General features: G+C 42.0%; 1 protein-coding gene across 1 annotated transcript in view; it reads left to right on the forward strand.

Moving 5' to 3' along the window:
- ACMSD (aminocarboxymuconate semialdehyde decarboxylase) overlaps window positions 1-16597 on the forward strand; it is a gene marked incomplete in the record, with an annotated part of 65846 nt that overhangs the window by 16233 nt on the left and 33016 nt on the right. Inside the window, 3 exon segments of the mRNA XM_027768771.1 lie at window positions 5935-6031; window positions 9779-9828; window positions 14587-14823. Of these exon segments, the coding sequence (XP_027624572.1) occupies window positions 5935-6031; window positions 9779-9828; window positions 14587-14823 (384 nt within the window).

The following is a 16597-nucleotide window of genomic DNA, read 5'->3' on the forward strand; positions in this document are numbered from 1 at the left end:
AGTCGACCGCGGTTCGTGTCCTGGACCTGGTGGCTTAAAAACTCACACCGGGCGCGTGTGCGTGTGTGCCCAAGATCCCGAGAGGAGAATGGAGGGGAAGGGATTGCGGCGTGACCATCCCCCCTGGGGGGTGATTTCTCGCTTTCTGTCTCTATGTCTCTCTCTGTCTGTCTGGCAAGCACACGCGCCCATAGCAAAAATCTCTCCAAAAAAAGAAAACTACAGTACCCAGCTTGACTCAAGACACTGCCACCAGCACCAAAATCACTAGCAGAATAAATTCAACTGCTCCTTTCTTTTTGCATCACTTGCTCTTGATTCAAAACAAAACACTCACTGGCCACACTTGGGACAGGTAGATAAAATATTTGGGCTTTGGTGTTTTGTAGTGGGATACTGGGTTGGCCCTGCCTTCACCAAGATTTCTGCAGAATAACTTCCATTGTAGGAAGTGATTTAGATGTTGACACAGGCAGCAGAGGGTCATAACTGAGGCAGACCAATATTCACAGCCAAGTCCCACCTCTGCTGGGGTGTAGACACCTGTCATAATTATACAAATCACTTGCTCATTGACCTGTTCCTCAGATCCTGAGAAATATAAGTGTGGAACCGAGGTCTTCCTCATGTTTGCAAGATGTGAACAGTTTACAACACGTGCAAGTGAAAAGTGGCCAGCCTTTTCCATGCAGGAGATGGGAAAAGTCTTGTCCATGGAGTAAAATGACAAAGGAGGAAATTATGGCAAGGCTTGGTGGGGACTCTACCAAGCACAGATCAAGGTCTTTGATCACCACACATTCATTTGGCCACTGCAAAACCCACTGGCAACCTGGGTCTTTCTTTTTCTTCTTTTTTTTTTTTTTTTGAACCCACTGGCAACCTGGGTCTTTCTTTCTCTTCTTCTATTTTTTTTTTTTAAGAGAGTCTTTTGTTGTAGGGCATGTGCACTCACCAGAAAGACAGAGAGAGACAGAGAGACAGAAAGCGAGAAATCACCCCCCCAAGGGGGATGGCCATGCCACAATCCCTTCTCCTCCATTCTCCTCTCAGGATCTTGGGCACGCGCGCACACGCACCTGGCGTGAGTTTAAGCCACCAGGTCCGGGACTCAATCCGCAGTTGACTACATGGAAGTCCAGTGACATAGCTATTACACTAACTGCCGGTCCCAGCCACCTGGGTCTTGAAGCACTACCTGAGGTTGTATCCCATCAAAGAAGGGGAACACCAGGAAACAACCTAGTCTCTAATTACTTACATATCATTAATAACTAGTAATAAGCAACACTTAACATGTGCCATATACTCCACTAAGTATTTTATATTGATTGTCTCACTTCAAGCTTACAGGATCCTTTTAAGGTAAGTCATGCTAATTTTTTAAAGGTAAATCATGGTATTATCCCCAGTTTAAAGAGAGCAAACTGAGACTTAGAGATATTATTTCACATGCTCAAGTGAACACAGCAAGTGGTAGAAAAGAGAGTTGAGCTAAAGTGGTCTAATTCCAGATGCCTGGTCTAGAATTTTTCCCTTTTCCTCAGGAATTGCAAACTAGAAGCCCAATTTAGAAGCCACTATCTTGTTCAGCACACTCAATCAGTTTGGCTCCCTGCATTAAGTATTAAAACATATTGTATTCGACAATGATGGCACTAATTGACATTCTCATCAATAGTGTTTTTAGTGTCTCAGATTTGTTCCTTTTGCTCAAGATTGGTTTGGCTATTCAGGGCCTTTGTTGGTTCCATATAAATTTTATGATTGTTTCTTCTCTTTATGTGAAAAGTTTCATTGGAATTTTGACAAGAATTTTATTGAATCTGTAGATTATTTTGAATAGTGCCAACATTTTTAATCATTAATTCTTCCAATCCATGAACATAAGATATCATTCCATTTATTTGTGTCTTCTTCAATTTCTTCCACCAATGTTTTATTGTTTTCAGGATACAAATCTTTCATAGCTTTGGTTAAATTTACTTCTACATTTTGAGACCAGTAGATGGCATGTGGTTACATCATTGGACTCCCATGTAGTCAACTGCAGTTCAAGTCCCAGTCTGGTGGCTTCAAATTCATACCAGGAGCATGTGCATGTGTGCCTAAAATCTTAAGAGGAGAATAAAGGAGAAGAGATTGTGGCATGGCCATCCTCCCCAGGGGATGATTTCTTGCCTTCCCTCTTTTTCTCTCTCTCCCTCTAGAGCACACACACCCTGTAGCAAAAATCTCTCTAAAATAAAAAAATATTTCTAAGCTTTTATCTTATTGATGTTATCATAAATGTATTCTCTTGATTTCTTTTTTCAGATTGTTACTGTATAGAAATGCTGCTAATATTTCTATGTTGATTTTGTGAAACTTTCTGAATTCATTTAGTATTCTAACAGATTTTTGGCAGTCTTTAGGGTTTTCTATATATATGATCATGTCATCTGTGAACAGAGACAATTCAACTTCTTCCTTTCAAATTTAGAGGCTTTTTATTTCTTTTCTTGCCTAATTGCTCTGGCTAGAATTTCTAGTCATGTGGACTGAAAGGGGCAATAGTGGACATCTTTGTCTTATTCCTGATCTTAGAGGAAAAGCTTTCAATCACCATTTTGTATGATATTAGCTGTAAGACTGTGTTGCGATAGATACCTTTTACACCATTTATTGAGTTCTTATCATGAAAAGATGTTGAAATTTATCAAATGCTTTTTCTGTATCTGCTGACATGATCATAGGGTTTCCTAAAAAAATTAAAAGTAGAACTACTACATGATTCCATACTTCTACTACTGGGTATATATCCCAAAAAAAAATGAAGTCCTTATGTTGAAGAAATATCTGCACTCCCAAGTTCTTTGCAGCATTATTCACAATAACCAAGACATGGGATCAACCCAAGTATCCATCAATAGATGAATGAATAAAGAAAATATTATAGAGACCAGCAGTTAGCATAATGACTATGTCGCTGGACTTCCATGTATTTGATCGTGGTTTCAGTCCCGGACCTGGTGGCTTAAACTCACACTGGGCGCATGTGCGTGCATACCCAAGATCCCGAGAAGAGAATGGAAGAGAAGGGATTACGGCATTGCCATCCCCCCAGGGTGTGATTTCTCACTTTCTGTTTTTCTATCTCTTTCTGTCCTTCTGGCAAGCGCACACACCCTATAGCAAATACCTCTCCAAAAAAAATTAATATATAGATATATAAAATATTATTCTACCTTTAAAAAAGGAAATCCCATCATTTGCAACAACATGGATAAACCTGGAGAACATTATATTAAGTAAAATAAGCCAGACACAGAAAGACAAATATAGTATGAGCACATTTATATATGCCTAAAAAGTTAAACACATAGAAGCAGTGAGCAAAATACTACTTACCAGGGGCTAGGAAAGGTGGGAGGGAATTGGGAGAAAGTCAAAGATACAAAAATTTTTATTTAGACAGAAGAATAGTAAAACATAACTATTGACTATAGTTAACAATGTATTTTATACTTGAAAATTGCTAAAACAACAGGTTTTCTTTTTCCTTTATTTATGGTAGATTGCATGTGTACACAAAAGAGAATGAGAAAGAGAAAAGAGCACCCTCCACTGGGTCTGGTCAAGCCCTGATCCCCTTCCTCCAGTCCTGTAGGCCATCAGATCCCAGGCATTTACACATATGAGAGGCTGGGAATTCGAACTGCAGTAGCCTTGTGAGATCCAGTTCATCTTGAGCTGCACATTACCACTGCTTCACAGAATCATCCCTAAGACAATAGATTTTAAGTGCCCTCAAAATTCACAAAAACAAAAAATAAGTACACAAAGTAATGGATATGTTAAGTATTTTTGTTTAGCTATTCCACAATGCATATTTTTTATATATTTATATATATAAACATTATGTTTTACACTTTAAATATATACAGATTTTATTTGTTAATCTAAAAAATACATTTGCTGAGGGTGGCAGGTGGCATGGTGGTTAAGGCACTGGATTCCCACATGGCCTACCACAGTTCAAGTCTTGAACCTGGCAGCTTGCTTTCTTGGTTTCCCTCTGTCTCTCTTTCTGATCGATATTAAAAATAAATAAATAGGGCCAGCAGGTGGCATGGTGTTGGGGTGCTGTAGTCCAACATGGCTGACCGTGGTTTGAGTCCTGGTTGTACTCCAACATGGCTGACAGTGATTTGAGTCCTGGACATGGTGGCCTCCTCTCTCTCTTTTCCTCTCTCTCTTTCTCGGTCTCTCTAGTGAATTAAAATAATAATAATAAATTAATAAATAATTCTTAAAATAAATATTTTTAAAAGAAATTGTATTCTTTTTAAAATATATACATTTGCAAGGCTGTGGTGAAAAGGAAACTCTCCTGCACTATTGGTGGGAATGTAAGTTAGCACAGCCACTATGGAGAACAATATGGAACATCCTCAAAAACCTGTAAGTAAAACTACCACAAAATCCAGCAGTTCCTTCCTGAGTGTCTCCCCAAAAGTAGGAATGCACATCCAAGTTTATTGTGGCATTATTCACAATTGCTAAGACATAGAATCAACCCAAATGTCTAAGACAAGATGAATGGATTGAAAAAGTATGGCACCTATACACTATGAAATACTACTTGGCCATAAAAAAACAATGAGACCCTGGCATTTGGTAGAACATGGATGAATATGGAAAATTTAATACTGAGTGAAGCATGCCCGACTATGAAAGAGAAGCATTGTATGTCCCCACTTAATATATACCAAATGTCTGCACTGTATGACAGAAACTGAAAGATTGGAAGTTATAAAGGCATAGAGAGCAACTACAGAAACCAGAGACAGTATGGGAGGAGGGTGGGCATGGGAGAAAAAGACTGAGAGGGGAAAAAAAGAAAAGCAAAACATTCAACAGACATGGAAGTGTAAATTATATTTTAAGGAAGATGTGTAAGGTAATGCCTTTGACTGGACTAATATGCAGTATATTCATGATGGAAGATTTCTTTTGAATGCTGCAAAGATGTACTGCAATGAAGTGTAAATAAAACAAATAACATGGAAATACATTTAACCATTTTTTAAAAGATAGTGTGCAGAGGCAGTTATGATGCAGGTCAAAGTGAGCAGCTCAGCATCAAATGGTGTACATTTTGCTAGACCGATTCACTTCACTGACTGCTTCCTCCTACAGGTGTTGACATCAGCAGGCTCTTCCCTATTAGACAAATTATTTTCTCTCACCATCCATATGTTACTCCTCTACGAAACAAGAGAGTTGGACTAGATAGTCTATCTCAAAGGTCCTCCCCAATTCTAAAATGTTATAGATCTAACATTTTCTAGATATGGGGCTGTTCTCTCAGGTCTAGTAGCCAGGGTCAGTGAAATGATCTGCCATTTCTAGTGATGCAGCATATGGAGACCATGACCACCCCTTGCTACCTCTTTCCAGTCTCTGATACCCAGAGAGAATAGCCTTTCAACTCCAGGCCAAAGAAAGACACAGAGAAGAAAGGCTGAATTCAGTTAAATGAGCAGAGTTCTCCTTCTGTGAAGATTAAGTAAAAATCTCTAAAAATGAGGGGAACCAGCAGTTAGCGTAATGGCTATGTCTCTGGACTCCCACGTAGTTGACCGCGGTCCGCGTCCCGGACCTGGTGGCTTAAAACTCACGCCGGGCGCGTGTGCGTGCGTGCCCAAGATGCCAAGAGGAGAATGGAGGAGAAGGGATTGCGGCGTGACCATCCCCCCTGGGGGGTGATTTCTCGCTTTCTGTCTCTATGTCTCTCTCTGTCTGGTGAACGCACATGCCCTATAGTGAAAACCTCTCAAAAAAAAAAAAAATCTCTAAAAATGTTAGGGGAGAAACACATCCCAAAGCATGCAAGGAAAGGTTTAAGTGGACTCAGAATGTCTTTTGCTAATTGTGAGTTTTCTGCCCCAGGGAGAAGCAAAGATGCTAAAAGATGGGAAGGTCTTCAGAGTGATCCAAGAGAACTGCTGGGATCCAGAAGTTCGTATTAGAGAAATGGACCAAAAAGGTACTTTCAATGAGAAATGCTACCAGTGTTTGCATCTGATGTAAAAGCATGTCTGCCCTTAGTTTTTTGACCATTTAATGTGATTTATATGGCAGCAACTTCTGACCTCCTTATCTTTATTGGAAGAGGGATGGGGCTTTCCACTACAATGCTTTTAGAGTGTGAATTTAAAATGTTTTTTTTAAGATCAGGGATGCTCTGTTTTAAAATAAAAAGTTATTTTATCAAAGAAAGAAAATGCTCTATCATCACAATAATATTTTATTATATGTAACATTTTTAAGTTCAACTGTGTAGTATTTACTTTTTAAAGACTTACTGACTAAGGATGCCACTCACATGCTTAGTCAGAATTAGGGATCCAATTTCTTTCTGTAGTTTGTGTCAGTGTGCTATACACAGAACATCCCCATTGATACATTAGGGCCAGAAATGGGAGTAGTTAAAAAGTTAATTGAGGGCCAGCAGGTGGCATAGTGGTTAAGGTGCTGGACTCCCACATGGTCAGTCATGGTTTGAGTCCTGGACCTGGCAGCTTGCTTCCTCACTTTCCTGTCTCTCTCTGTCTCTCTCTTCTCTCTCTCTTGTGAGCACATGTGCCATATAGCAAATTAAAATAATAATAATTAATAAAATTAAATCAGTAACTCTATGAAAAGAGTTAATTTAATAATCTTGAATACTCTGCAATTAAACCAATCTAGAAATTTGAAAGAAAAATTAGAAAATTTCTGTTTCAAAGATGAATTGCTAGCAATTTCTAAGAACTTGAAATTGCACTCCTCATCTTTTACTTGAAGATCAAGTCTCTACAACTTAAAAGAATGTCAAAGGCTATGTAAAATATGGCCACGTGATGTTTTTCCTTGTCACTGGCTGGCTGGCTGTACCACCTGAGAACAACATGCTCAAAAACATGCACCAAGACTTTTGGACACAGGTGGGCCATGTCCACTGGCCATGATGGGGAACTTACCAACGCTGACATTGTTGAACCTAAATTTTAATATCAGCAGGATAGATTAAAACCAGGAAATAAACAATTCATACACACAAATAAAAGAGCAGTTTAGGGCACCAGTGGATGGCATAATGGTTGTGTTGCTAGACTCCCACATAGTTGATGGTGATTTGAGTCCCAGACCCAGAGGCTTCAAACTCATTCCAGGAGCATGTGCACATGTGCCAAAGATCCCAAGAGGAGAATGGAGGAGAAGGGATTGTGGCAGGGTGATTTCTTGCTTTATGTCTCTCTGTCTCTGTCTCTCAGTGAGCACATGCACCCTATAGCAAAAATATCTACAAAAAAAAAATTTTAGGGACCAGCAGATAGTGTAATGGTTACATTGCTGGACTCCCACATAGTTGACTGCTGTTCAAGTCCTGGACACGGGGCCTTAAAACACACCTGGTGTGTGTGCATGCATGTCCAAAATCCCGAGAAGAGATTGCAGGAGAAGGGATTGAAGGATGGCCATCCACCTGGGAGTGATTTCTTGCTTTCTATCTCTTTGTCTCTCTCTCTCTGATGAGTGCACATACCCTATAGCAAAACTCTCTCTTAAAAGAAAACGTAGGGACCAGCAGGTAATGTGGTGGTTAAGGCACTGGACACCCCAAATAACTGACCATGGTTTAAATCCCAGACCTAGTGGCTTGCTTTCTCACGTCCTCACTCTTTCTGTTTCTCTCTGTCAAATTAAAAATAAATGAATGAACAAACAAAATGAAAAAAAAAATTTAATGTAAAAAAAGAGCAGTTTAAAACTACCACCTTCCTGGCCCAGCTGCAATACGACAGCAGTAATGTGATGTTCTGCAATTCTGAAAGTCATTTGATAGGTGAGGGTTTGGTTCTAGGTTAGCCAGTATGCACTGGGCCTAAGTGTGCATCCATGATTCTATGTGCTTGGGAAAAGCTGGTGTGTGGCAGCAGGGGAGTAGGGATCACAGCACAAGACTCTATTGAGGGTACTTCTCTTTCATGCACATGTGAAAGAAATGTATAACCTTAAAAAAAATTAACTACCACCTTCCTAATCAAAGACAAATTTATAAGAAGTTCAGATACTATATATATAGAGAGAGATAGCAGGAGACATTTTATTCCAAGGTATGCAAACAAAAGAAGTCAATCTCTCAGCCCAAGATGAGTAGTAGTCTCTAGAATTTGTTGTAGAATTGAGTTGATCAGGGTATTGCTTTATACATTTTTTAAATTAAAAATAAATTTAAGGATGGGACCAGCAGTTGGTGTAATGGTTATGTCGCAGGACTCTCATATAGTCAACCATGGTTCGAGTCCCAGACCTGGTGGCATAAACTCACGCCAGGAACGTGTGCGTGCGTGCCCAAGATCCAGAGAAGAGAATGGAGGAAAAGAGATTGTGACATGGCCACCCCCGCAGGGGATGATTTCTCACTTCTGTCTCTCTGTCTTTCTCTGTCTTTCTGTCTTTCTGTGTGCCCTATAGCAAAAAACAAAACAAAACAAACAAAAAAAAAGAAAAACTCTCAAGGGAACCAGCAGTTAGCGTAATGGTTATGTCGCTGGACTTCCACGTAGTCGACCGTGGTTCACGTCCCGGACCCGGTGGCTTAAAACTCACGTCGGGTGCATGTGCGTGTGTGCCCAAGATCCCGAGAGGAGAATGGAGGAGAAGGGATTGCGGCGTGGCCATCCCCCCTGGGCGGTGATTTCTCGCTTTCTGTCTCTATGTCTCTCTCTGTCTGTCTGGCGAGCGCACACGCCCTATAGCAAAAACCTCCCCCCACCCAAAAAAAAAAAAAACTCTCAAAAAAGAAATTTAAGGGGCATTCAAATGAACTTTGAAGAAAGCCTGAAGCAGCTCTGTAGACCATTCCACAGAAGATGATATATATACTCCTGTCTAAAAGCATATTGAGTTGGGAGAAGAGCTGGACAAAAGAAAAAAAACATACTTACCAGACCTACAACAAAGAGCAAGGTTTCGCTGTAAATGTGAAACTACAGAAAGGATCCACTCTTTCAAGGAGAAAACTAGTGAGAATAAGACTTTGATGATTATTAGAAACCATTGCTTATGACTTCAGTATAGATGAAGTGAGTTTCTCCTTTAGTTTTTGGTGTGTGTTTCATTGCATGGCTGTCCTCGAGACAACAGTGACTGACCCTTACTGAGCATTTATTTTGTGCCAGGCACTGTTCTAAGCACTGAACATGTGTTCAATCACTTAATCTCTATAACGGCCTTAGGAGGTAGGCTCTCTAGAGGGCAAGAGATTCTTGGCATGCAGGATTCTGGATTCTGAGCGAAACTCAAGGTCCCATCCCAGGTATTCCAGACTATAAGACTCCATATAGGTTCACTTAGGTGAAGTAAAAGGGCAGGGAACGTGACTGAGAAATACATCCCACCATGCATAAACTAAGACAAAAAGCCCTGAAAAATCTAGCGGAGAAATGTCTTGCTTAAATAAAACTTCACAGGAAGGAGGGTAAAAGAAAAACCCTTGGAAAATGGGGTCAGTCATTTTTTCTGAAATAATCTCATTTTTGACTAACCTGTCACTCTCTTCTAAAAATCTAAATCTGAGGAATCAGAGAGACTTGAGAGGGGGCCCGAGAGAAGGGGCAGAGGGAGGAACGGTGAGGGAAGAGAGTAGGAGTTCGGGATAAAGCTTGCTGACCACTTGGCCTAGGAAAGGCAGAATGGCTGGGCTATTTTCCTTATTAGTTTTGCTTTTCTTTGTGTTTGTGTCTAGGAGTAACTGTGCAAGCTCTTTCCACAGTTCCTGTCATGTTCAGCTACTGGGTAAGTGTACAAACCGTCTCTACGTAGGTGAAGCTCATTGTATAATTATAGTGCATCCCCAAAATTCATATGTTAGAATTTGATTGTACTGTGAAGGTATTAAGAGGAAACTTAACATGGTCACAGTGTTGAAAGTCAGGGCCTTGAGCCAGGCGATAGTGTGGTAGTTAAGGCAGCTGGGTCTCACAGGGCTGACTGGCTAGCTCCAGCTAAGCCAATGGTTTGAGAAATATATCAGATGTGTGTGAGTGCATGCCCAAAATCCAGAAAGGAGGGAGAAATGGAGGAGAAGGGGTTGTAATCTGACTATCCCTCATGGGAATGCTTTCTCAGTTTTCTTCCCTTTCTCTTTTTCTGTCTTTATCTGCAAGTGTACATGCTAACAAAATAATTTTTAATATTAGTAAATAATGGGGCCAGCAGTTAGCGTAATGGCTATGTTGCTGGACTCTCATGTAGTTGACCACGGTTCTAGTCCCGGACCCGGTGACTTAAACTCGAGTTGAGCATGTGTGCATGCATGCCCAAGAGCCCGAGAGGAGAATGGAGGAGAAGGGATTGTGGCATGGCCATCCCATCAGGGTGTGATTTCTCACTTTCTGTCTCTCTGTCTCTGTCTTTCTGGCGAGTGCACGTGCCCTATAGCAAAAACCTCTCCAAAAAAAAAAAGAAAAAAAGTAAATAATAACAAAAAATAAAAAGCTTCTATGACTAATTGAGTCTATCAGAATAATCCTGCATAATTTTTCTATTAAAAGAAAACGAAAGAAAGAAACAAAGAAAAGGACTCAGAGGAATGGTTAGGTGACTAGGATGGAGTCCTCTGATTGACTCCTGGTGCGTTTATAAGGAAAAAGAAGCACCAGATACATGCTCCTGTTCTCTAACAATGCGACGTCTTCCAGAGCCCACCAACAGGAAAACCCTCACCAGGTGTGGCCCCTGACCTTAGACCTCCAAACAATGAGCCGAACAAACCTCTATGCTCTTAAATTACCAAGACTCTAGTGATTTTCTATTATTAGCAATGGAAGGGATTAGAACCAAGTTTGTGTCAACCTCCCCAGCAAGTGGACGGATGCCGCAAGTCTGAACAATGCTCCCACCGACCCCCACCCCCACCACTACCTTCCCCTTTAGCAGGATCCTTCAGCCTCTCCCACTGCAGTATCCCCTCCCAGACCTGTAATCTTTATTGTGTCCTTGCTCCAGGAGGGTAGCCAGCACCGTGTGACTCAAATAATAGATCCACAGGACATGTGGTTCAAAACCCAGCCTCATTCTCCACCAGAACTCACCTCTTTGGTGACTCATTTCTGTAATGCCTTGTTGGGGAACTGTCAAGTCAATTTATTCTGAAGTGAGAGTGGTTTTGAGATGGCCTAATATGTTACCTCTCCCAGGGATACACAATTCAGAAGTGGAGTCCTGGAGTTGGAGGCCCTTCCCCCAAGTGAATAAATCTTGAATGATAAAAGTCCTGGGCATGATTTTGAGCCAATGGAGGGAATTCCTGGTAAACAACTGAGGATGCACTGAGAACTGCTCGATCAAGCAGATATTTACTGCTATTGTGATTTAAGGCACAATGGAAATACTCCCGCTCATACGTACTTCCCCCACCTGTGCTCCTTAACCCAGTATTAGTGATTCTGTCTGCATCTGCTCCTGTGATTAGACTTACTGCTTAAAATAAAGTGCCCCTAAAGCCTCAATATGCCTGAATCTTTCGGACTGGGTACCACTCTGACTGGATGACTGGGACTATAGGGAGGATCAAATTCTTGGCAGTGGGGTGTTAAAGGGAAACAGCAAGGAAGACAGTTCCCTTTCCCTTTCCTTAGGACACCAGGAGCACCTCCCTGTCCCTTTTGTTGCCTTCCACAGAGCAGCTTAGCCAGACTTCCCAAAATAGTAAATGTGACTGGAGGCATGGGGAGGGGCTAATAAAAGGAAGGCGCCAGGAGGAGAAACAGGCAGGGCATCACGCCACCTGTTTTCCAGCCCCAGAGGCCTGTTCTCTCAGGTCAGTGTGAGAAGCTCCCTCTGGGCTGCAGTTAGGCCCAGCTCCAGCCCTTCCCTCCAGCTGTGCAGATGTGGACAGGCCACAGACCCATCCAGCTTGTAGCAGTGGACATACAGGCTGAAGTGTGGGCAGACTTGTGCAGGTTAGCACCATCCCCTGGCCCTGCAGACGCACACCAGGTCCATCCTTGCCCCCAAGCTGTGAAGACACACACAGGCCACCAGGCCCGTGACTGTGCCACTTGACCTGTGCTGCTTGTACTATGAATGCACGTAGTTCTCACACAGTCCCACAGCCCATCCCTGAGGTACAGCAGGCAGGTGCAGGCGACTCAAGCCCCACCCCCTAGCCAGACAGATTTGTGGCAGCTCTAGCTGGTATATAGTTCCTACCCAGCCTTTCAGCCTTGCAAGAGGGTATGCCAAGCCCCTCCCTTTACCAACAGTACCTCTACTGGCCCCATCTGCAGTGAACCACCAGCAGAGGAATGACACAGCCGTGCAGAGAATCAGGCACTAGAGCAGACAGCTTCCTCTATCTCCAAAGATTGCACACAAATGGCTAACTAAACAACCAGCCACCTCCTGCCTTACAATTTCTCAAACGCTTACCTCCTTCCTCTATGCAACCCATCCATCAAAAAATTTAAAGTAGGACTACAACATGACCCAACAATTCCACTATTGGATATATTCCCAAAGGAAATCTCTCGGTGACACATTTGTACATCCTTGTTTATTGCAGCATTACTCACAGTGGCTAAGTAACAGAAGCAATCTTAGTGCCCAGCAACTGATAAAACCTGGTATACATACAGAACGGAATACTACTGAGCCATAAAGAATAAAATCCTGCCATCTGACACAGAGGTGACAGACCTAGAAGATACCATGCTAAATGAAATAAGACAAACTATGAGAGACAAATACTCTAAGTTCCCCACTTCATGTATACCAAATGTCTGCATTCTATGGCAGAAACTGAAAGATTTCTAAGCATAGAAATGAAGAATGTAATTGTAGATTCCAGAAGCTTCTTGAGGTGGGTGGTTGGAGGCTTGTGAGAAAATACTTCCCTTTTTTTTTTTAGGTTTTGCTATTGGGCATGTGGTACTCACTAGAGAGAAATGGAGAGAGACAGCAAGAGGGATAGTGAAAAGTCCCCGGGGGGGATGACCACACCACAGTCTCTTCTCCTCCATTCTCCTCTTGTAATTTTGGGTATGCACAAATGCATGCCTGGCATGATTTACAAGCCACTGGGTCTGAGACTCAGACTGTGATCAGTTATGTGGGCATTCATTGCTATAACCACTACGCCACCTGCTGGCCCCAAACTATTTTTTTTCTTGGTGAGGTTTTTTGCTCTAGAGCACATGCGCTCACCAGAAAGACAGAGGCAGAGAGACAGAAAGCGAGAAATCACCCCCCAGGGGGGATGGCCACGCTGCAGTCCCTTCTCCTCCATTCTCCTCTCGGGATCTTGGGCATGCACACACATGCACCCGGTGTGAGTTTAAGCCACCATGTCCAGGACCTGAACCGTGGTTGGTTACATGGGAGTCCAGCAACATAGCCCTTACGCCAACTGCTGATCCTAGCCCGGAACATTCTTAATAGTCATAAACATACATGTAAATTAGGGGAAAAGGCTATGGAATGGTGTACCACAGTAGAGTAAAAAATTAGCACAGTATGTATTTCAAAACAAACTAATGAAACTATTATCAAATGTGCACAATATAATGTAATATTCAATGTGAAAAAAGATGAATATGTGTATATTCTTGATTATTATACATTGTGTGTGAGTGCTTTAAAGAACCTTCCTGTACCCTCAAAAGATGTACATTGAATGTATGTAAACTAGAAATCATAATAGTTAAGAGAAAAGAAAATAGTTAGGGGAACTGAAAGCAAAGTTTGCCTTAGAATCTTGCTGGGGCCAGCCCAGACTGTCACGTGCAACAGGAAGGACAGGGAGGAAAAACAAGTAAAGGACAGGTCCACGAGCTGCCCTGGCATCCCTCTAGCAGGTACGACAAGGAGCTGTTGTGATCATGGCCACAAGTCCCTAGCTAGCCCCAGCCTGGCAGGAAGAGGGAGAAGTTTCCAAGACCTGTCTGCAGTTAGCAGTGGCTCATCTTTATTCCATCTGTAGAGTGAGGATGCCAGGCCAGTAACTGTGTCGATCTCTTCTGATTCTAGCCTTGGTTTTTCTAATTAATCATCAATGTAATAGCAGTTTTCTTTGTATTTACTAAGATTGTCTTCTGGGCCTTCAGTGGCCAATTACTTTCCCAATCTTCCCTTAGTTTTCTAAGAGGTAAAAGCCATTGAGAATAATAAGTGTTTGAGACATGCAGGGGCCTCATTCAGAGTTTATGTCTGAAGAAGCAGGTTTTGAATTATGTAGTTTTCTTTTTCTTTCTTTCTTTTTTTTTTTGGAGAGGTTTTTGCTATAGGCGTGTGCACTCGCCAGACAGACAAAGAGAGACAGAGAGTCAGAAAGTGAGAAATCACCTCCCAGGGGGGGATGGCCACGCCACAATCCCTTCTCCTCCATTCTTCTCTCAGGATCTTGGGCATGCACGCACACGCTCCTGGCATGAGTTTAAGCTACCAGGTCCAGGACTCGAACCATGGTCGACTACGTGGGAATCCAGCGACATAGCCATTATGCTAACTGCTGGTCCCTGAATGATGTACTTTTCTCTTTCCTGTCTCCACCAGGCCAAACCTCAGGACACTCTAGATCTGTGCCAGTTTTTAAACAACGACCTAGCTGCCACTGTTGCAAGCCACCCCAGAAGGTTTGTGGGTTTGGGGACATTGCCCATGCAAGCCCCAGAACTGGCCATCAAGGAGATGGAGCGCTGTGTGAAGGAGCTGGGTTTTCCAGGCGTCCAGATCGGCTCCCACATCAATGAGTGGGACCTGAATGTGCAGGAACTCTTCCCCGTCTACGAGGTGAGTATGAAGCACTCTGTCCATGCACAGCTGCTGGGACCATTATCACACCGGATGCTGGCTGGAAGAAGATGAAGTTGCTATCCCATAGGGATAGAAAGAGAAGTGCCCATGGCATGTGAGGCAGGAGGTGCAGGGACGATTTCCAAGAAAGGAGTGGGCCATTCTACAGAAGAAATTTCTAGGCCAGGCCAGTATTAACTCAGTGAAATTTCTCTTCTTTCCATCCCCCTTGCTCTTCTTTTAATCTTTCATTTGGAAGCCTGGTATCGCCCTTACAGCAGCCACTGTGCAGAAGAACCATGTTAATGACATGCCAAGATGTATTTATTTTTACTATGGAAAGAAATATATAACATGTGAAAAATACAGAAAAGCATGAAAAGGAAAACAAACACCACCCATAATCTTAGCACCAAAAAATAAGTAACCACTATTATACTATAGTCCATCCACTTTTTATTTGCATATTTCTATATTATAATGAAATTGGAATTCTATTATACATGTGACATTGTGTCCTAATTGAGAATTTCTAACCTAAATGAAAATTCCCTTAAAGCGTGACTTTTAAATAACTGCAGACTATCCAATATATAGATATGGTTTGATATGTTTAACGAATCCTTAATTAAGACACTTTCTAAGCCATAGATTTTGAAAATGTATAACAATACAAGTGAAAAGTGCCATGAAAATGTTAACATTTGATGAGGCTAGATGGTATGTGGATGTTCACTGTACATCAAAACTTCAGTGCTATGGCACCAGCATTTGGTGTAATGGCTATGTTGCTGGACTCCCATGTAATGGACCAAGATTCAAATCCCAGACTCGGTGGCTTAAACTCACGCCGGGCACATGTGCATGCATGCCCAAGAGCCTGAGAGGTGGAGAAGGGATTGCGGTGTGGCCATGCCCCTGGGGGGTGATTTCTCACTTTCTGTCTCTCTGTCTCTCTCTTTCTGGCAGGCGCATGTGCCCTATAGCAAAAAACTCTCTAAAAAAAAATAAATAAAAATCCAGTGCTATCATTTCTTAAGTAACTAACTTCCAATGCGCATAGGCCCATAGCCCAGCCTCCCAGTTTTCCTCTTCCTCTACTTTCTGTTCTTTCTATAACTAAACCTACTCTCCTCGGTACCAAGATTGTAGATGTGTAATCCTTTACTCATTAGCATTTTTCAATTTCTTACTAGAGTTCCTCCCGGAATTATAATATTATTTTTATTATTTTCATTGTAAATGCAAAAATCTCTCATAATGGTTAAATCGATGTTTATGGACCCACCAGGCACTGTAACCACTGATTATTTATTCATTTAATATTTATTGAGCTCTAATAACCTGAAAATGTTTTACATGTTTGTATCTATGGTGATTGCCCACCAGTTGAAGGACTGCTTGCTAAATTGCCTCCTAAAGACCTGGAATATTTAATGTTCTTCTAACATTAAACTCCCTGGAACTCCTTGGCTGCAGTGGGTTAGCTGATGCAGTGAATGTTTTTGAGAAAATTTTAATGGGCTTTGAAAGAGAACTATTTACTTGAGAATCCAAGTTATTTCAGCACAGTGTGACTTTAGCGGCAAGTCATTTTATTATTCACTGGAATTGGGCTTATGAATTACTAAGAGGCTGAAAAACAGCAGAAGCCAGTTGGAGTCTGCATGGATATTTTCATCTGTGTGACTAGATCAACTGATCAATCCTTCTCACTAGGCTGTTTGGGGAGCTGCCAGTCCCTGAGGGGACTGAGGAGACAAGCTGGCCC

This window comes from Tupaia chinensis, unplaced genomic scaffold (assembly GCF_000334495.1).
Source record: "Tupaia chinensis unplaced genomic scaffold, TupChi_1.0 Scaffold147433_1, whole genome shotgun sequence".
Taxonomy (NCBI): Eukaryota; Metazoa; Chordata; class Mammalia; order Scandentia; family Tupaiidae; genus Tupaia; species Tupaia belangeri.